Below are 6,000 nucleotides of genomic sequence, written 5' to 3'. Positions count from 1 at the left end.
TAAGGTCGACGCCACGCCTTGACATAACTACAGTATTTGCCTTTTGGTCGATTTTTTTTATTTTGCTTTCAGCTCGTCCTAACCGAGCAAAGAATACAAAAAGTTTCGGTAAGCAGCGGTCCTCACACAGCCAAAGCCTTGAAGGATAAACAGCATTCAATGGAAAAGGTAAATCAAACCAGAGTTTGTTGGTATTTTAGTTATGTAAACACGCTAGTCTTTTCAGTACATGTCCAACCAGGTTAATAAGGATGAATATAATTTGCAACTTAAATTCGTTTTAGCGTTTCTTTTCGTTTAGTCCATTCTTATGATGCTTCCTCGGTTTTAGTAAAGGGACTCGATCTTTGTATGGCCTTAATGCAGCAAAACTCAATCGGTATTTATATGGAGATGATCCAACTCCGGGGTCAGACGAATGCGTAGTTAAACTTTTCGATGTATTCTATAGCAAAGCACATGCGTTATGTCTAATATATAACAACACGATGCAAAATATATGTAAAGAAGCTAGGAAATTGTGCATTTCGTTAATAAACTATCGTTTTACACTTTATTTCCTTCTCTGGAAAACAAATACAAGCCCGTTAACCGGCCTGAAGGTCATTAATTTAGCAAAGTAAATAGGCCTACTCTGGGACCCAAAATCGCCTAAAGTCGCGCAAAGTCGCCTTAAGTCGCCCAAAGTCGCCCTAAGTCGCTTTAAATAGTATAGATATTTTCTGTAACAATGCTTTATGGTGTACCATGATGATTCCCATGTACATGTATACCACAACTGTACTTAAGTCGGTCACCTAAAATTGCCTAAAAGGTCACCTAAAATTGCCTAAAGTCGCTCAAAATCGCCTAAAGTCGCCCAAAATCGCCTTAAATAGCCCAAAATCGCCCGTAATTTTGGACAAAATAAGCTAAAATCGCCTAAAGTCGCCTTAAGTCGCCCAAAGTCTGCATGGTGCGCGGATAAAGCCATATCGATTGACTTATGCTTACATGGCGTTGACAAATAAATGACGTTTCTACAAGATTAACTTTGGGCTTATCTTTTGTTATTACGTCAAAATTATTATTTTTATGGCAAGGCGAACTAAGAGATCGTGCAACAGTTAGGCAAGGGTTATGATTATTTACATGTTTCCCACAACAGACGTGTCGTGTCACGATGACCGAGTCCACAACGTTAATTAACTGCCATTTTAATTCATACAGTTGTAACCATTCAAGCCACAACGTCCACATACAAATTCTCCTTATTGATCTCCGCACATTTTCTTATGGTATTAGTTGGGAGATTATGTTAAAAGATTAAAGCAATCTTCCTTTGCTTATTATTTTATTAATTCTCATAATATTCTCTTTTGATGAAGTATTGACATCGTGTAGGGATATTTGTTGTTGGTCACTCTCGGAACTTGAAGGGTTAAAGGGACTGTGTCACGGCTAAGTTAGTTTTATGTTATTAAATTTTGCCAAATATTCGCTATGAAACTAAATGTTTGCAAAGAAATTACAGTCGAACCCCGCTATTTCGAAGTCCCAAGGGAAATGGAAAAAAGTTCGAAATAGCGGGGTTTCGAAATAACCGGGGAAGCGTAAAATTCGTAACAATGAATCATTTTTTAATAAAATACAGTACAGTATGAATAAAGACACTGATTAAATAAAAATACAGTAATTATATGTCGGATAAATCAGCAGATGCTGTTGTATTGAAAAATCTTTGAATGTTCTGTTGTTTTTGTTTTTTTCTAATACTTTTGTCGATCGTGAATGACAACTGGCTTGTTTGCCGTCGAATCTCGGCCCCCTCAACAGCAAACAAACTGTAGCGTGAGAGAGTTTCGATTGCGTTTTGTTTTGTAATTAAAAAACACAGCTGGAATTTCTTAGCAGGACACTACACGTGAGTCAAGCATTGTTAAGTCACCAATTACGCAACACGAGCTCAAATAAAATGCAATACGTTTCCAGCTGTGCTCTTATGTACGTACTCTGTTTTTGACAAGTTCGAAATAACAGGGTTGATTTAAGGTGTAGGGAACGAACGATCAGTTCGAAATAGTGGGGAATTCGAAATAACCGAGTTCGAAATAGCTGATAGTAATTGACTGGAAAAATAAGGGTAAATCCAAGGGAATTCGATCTTCGTTCGAAATAGCGGGGACTTCGAATTAACCGAGTTCGAAATAGCGGGGTTCGACTGTAATTATATGATTCTAAATGACAAAACCATAGCTTCATTGCGGCAAAATGTGTTTCCCGGGCGTTATAATTTAAAGTTACAAGCAGACATGAATAACTTTGAAGACTGTTAACGTTCCGCCGGACCATATTTCAAAAACATAGATCGCAATCCGTTTCAATCTTCGACACCTTTGGGCATCCGTATCTTCTTTTGCATTTGGTGCGTTATTTAAATATTCCTTTACTGGTTTAAGAAGCTATTTTATATATTTTAACGAATTTGATGGTCATTTCCTATGCCTAAGTTCCGTGACACGGTCACTAAAATCCGTGACACAGTCTCTTTAAGACGAAATTTAAATGATTCTTTTCTTTCGCGAAGAAAAAATTAACCTGACCCGATCGATTGAACGATCGATCGTTTTATCGGGCCCTTTTTTGTGTTCATTCGCGCGGACGATTAGACACATTTCAGCGCAACCATAAAGCTAATCAGGCTGAAGCCATATTTTTAAAGTTTAAATATCTTGTAGTAATCTTCATGAATATTTTGTCCTTTACATCGTTGTTCTTTTGAATCATTTGTTTACCTATGTAGATTGTCGTGTTCGTGTGACGAACCATGGAAACAGCTCAAGTCCTTGGAATTCTTGTCATTTTGTGCATCAACAAGGTTCATTGTGGTAGGTGATCGGATTTTGATTTTGAGGAATCTGATGCCTATAAAGGTGAAATATTTAAGCAATGCACCGAGTATTTCTATGGTCTAATTAATCACGAAACTTAAGAAAATGCTTTGGACTCGTGGTAGAATGCCATCCCATCAAGGGGGAGTAACTTGTAGCACACCTCTGTCCTCCACGTGCATAAAAAATGGATACAATGCGAGTACTGGTCTGTTTGTCCACTTGGCTTACCAAAGTCTTTTTAAGCTGTATTTACTTTTTATGCCAGATTATCAGGACACAACAATCTCTTGGTAAATTGCACGGAAAAATGCCCCAGAATATAAATAGTGCTATATGATAAAGCTTATATGGATTTCATGATTATCCACTGAAAGCGTCTTCTTTTTTCAGGGAATAACTTTACCCAAGTGGACACAAATTCAAGGTACATGTAGGCACTTCAAATGTATGCAAAAATTTGACACACTCGATTAATTCTCCCAGATAAATGTAAAAATGTGAAAACTACAGCTGATAAAGTTTAACAGTTGAAGCTCACAAAGAGACACACAACAGTTGTGTTCGTAATTTAATTAAACTATTTTGCGTTTTTCTTTTGATAACTTTTCTTTCGTTTTTGTTTCAGCTGCGTACAGGCGGTGCCTCCAGTAACTGCTTCTGCAAAGAATGCGGCCTGCATTTTTTACAGCTACACTATTAAAAACGGGTTTTGCAACGACATTATTAAAAGTCTATATGTGTTTGGTGATAGTGGCACATTGAGGTACGGTGAATGGGAAACCTCTTCGTTTCGAAGTTTCTTCGATATGTTTAATATAGCTGACAAGTGCAGACCACTGATGAGAGACTTGTATTGCCGTTATCATTTTCCGCCATGCGAAATGTCACTTGACAAGCCTCGAGCCCGCAAGATTTGCCGCAGAACATGCGAGTATCTCGATCAAGAAGTGTGTAAGGCAGAAATGATATCTGTCAGAGAAGCAGCAGCAAAAGCCCCAAGATTCGACATGGACATGATCAATTGCTCATTATATGAGGATTCTAATGGAGGCGACGCTCCCGAATGTTATCAATACTATCCACTATCGGGTACGTATTTCTTAATTATTGAAATGTCTTTATAAAGTTTCCTGACTAAAAATTAAAAGCGTGGATGACGTGGAAAACGTACGAGGAACTTGATAATCTCGAGCTCAAGCACTTTGAATCTGTTTCCTTACACAAAATTTTAAGTGGAAACGTCACGTGGTCATAAGTGGGGGGCATGGCGAATGGTAAAATCCAAGACGAGCCGAGAACCTTGTTTGAAAATCTGAGACTGAGAACTGAATCGTTTTACAAAAAAAAATAGTGCAGAGAAAACTAATCCCAAGACTTCCATGTATTAATTCACACACGGCATCTCAGGAACGAGGAAGTTGGAACTGCTTCTGGAATTTCGCCGAAAAGAAGTTTTTAATTTGTCGATTTGCTTTCGCCAGGGCTCGCCGTCGTCGAAAGAATGGAACAGACTTTCACTTACAGTCTGGTCTTATTTGAGTCCGATTAGTTTGTGGATCACTAGCCGGAATATAAAATTAGATACCAATTTCGCTTGCTTAAAATGATCTGTCTGTTACCAGCCGGAACAATTTCTGCACGATTTACCAACATTTAAGTACGTGTGTCAAAACTACTACTTATACCCTCCCCAGTGAGAAACATGTCAACAGAAGGATGTATCAACTTTTGGTTTCGTTTCAAAGGCGAAGTGATTTTGCAACTTGAAGCTATGGATTACTCCTACAATAGCTATCAAATATGGTCTTTCTGGAGACTCCCATTCAGTCACATGATTCAACCTCGGTTAGGGACGTTGAAGCCCAAACCTTATTTATAGATAACAAAGAACTAATTAACTTTTCGATAATGAATTTTAAGAATAGGTTGATATTTATCAGCCCCACTTTAATCTTGAATTCAGATATAAGCAAGCTCGAATATTCATCCTCTTCTTCGAAATACAAACAAACCTCTCATGCTGTATGAAGGCACTTGAATGAAAATATTTAATTAAAAAATATGTAATTAAAATTGCTTTGTCTGGCCGTTTGAGATAACATCGAAGTTTAGCACCCGGGTTAGCTTTCGATTGGCTTGGTCATTGGGTTGGATAACTCCTCGGGCGATTCGTCTATCTTAATCGACTGGTTCTTTTGAAGGATTATGATGTATGACAATACGTTAATGAAGCTGTGCGTCGCCAAAAAATACGCCAATTGATTGATGTAGTCTCAACGTACCAAATTCTGGGTTTGTTTACAAGTACTACAATTTTCAAATTTCTGGCGAAGGGCATTTATTAACTATCCGAATGTTCGAAGTTAATCGAGTCATCCACATTCATTTATAAATTGAAAAAATAAATTATACTTGCGATCCTGTTGGTTTAGTCGGACTCAATGCGTTGAAAAACTTGAATTGTTGGGCAGCGTGTCATCTTTGCATGTGTCACTCGGAGATGAATCTCCTTGCTTCTTTTTGTTTCATTTGAATTAAGACCCTCGGCTATATAAAAAAATAAATGAATAAAAAAAGCAGACAAATCTAAGACACCTGAACAATGCAGCAAAAATTTCGAGACTCCCAGTCGAAAACAAACAAGCAAAAAAAAAATTATTCGTGACTAATTATATAGCTGTCAGTAAATCCTATATTGTCAGCGCAGCTATTTTTCCTTAATTTCTGAGAACTGTCCAATTTGGGATTAAATTTGGATAGTTTCAATTAGGACTTTGAGGTAAAATGCACAAACTGTCCAATTTAAGAAAAATTGGACAATTTTGTCTCAGCCAATCAAATCGAAGAAAAAACAACATGTGACGGATGTTAGCCAATTAGCACAAAGCATAGCGTCAGCCCTGTAAACTTGTCTTAGTTGACAATGGCGGAATTCAGAGGCAAGTTTGCTACGTTTTTCCATTCTTTTTGAGCTTTTCAGCAATATTAACAACAAAGAGAAATTTTCTACGTTGTCAGAAGAGGAGCTAGCTACAATAAGAAGCAAAAATCAAGAGCAAAACACCTCAAATAGTACAAAACTTGGGTGAACGTAAGTGCAGCGAAGCGAAGCAAGAAATCTGTCAGA

The 6,000-nt window shown here is 37.5% G+C and overlaps 1 protein-coding gene across 1 annotated transcript in view; it reads left to right on the top strand.

Annotated features, from left to right (window-relative positions):
* The window catches only part of LOC144666802 (uncharacterized), a 35,062-nt gene continuing 29,062 nt past the window's right edge, over nt 1-6,000 (top strand). Inside the window, exons 1-4 of the mRNA XM_078528206.1 lie at nt 1-168; nt 2,783-2,867; nt 3,264-3,297; nt 3,499-3,962. Of these exons, the coding sequence (XP_078384332.1) occupies nt 2,807-2,867; nt 3,264-3,297; nt 3,499-3,962 (559 nt within the window). The 5' untranslated portion in view covers nt 1-168; nt 2,783-2,806. The remainder of the gene's footprint in view (nt 169-2,782; nt 2,868-3,263; nt 3,298-3,498; nt 3,963-6,000) is intronic.

Source organism: Oculina patagonica, chromosome 9 (assembly GCF_052425735.1).
Source record: "Oculina patagonica isolate OP01 chromosome 9, crgOcupat, whole genome shotgun sequence".
Lineage (NCBI taxonomy): Eukaryota > Metazoa > Cnidaria > Anthozoa > Scleractinia > Oculinidae > Oculina > Oculina patagonica.
Note: the sequence above shows the minus strand (reverse complement) of the source record. Positions and strands in the feature narration are given on the sequence as shown.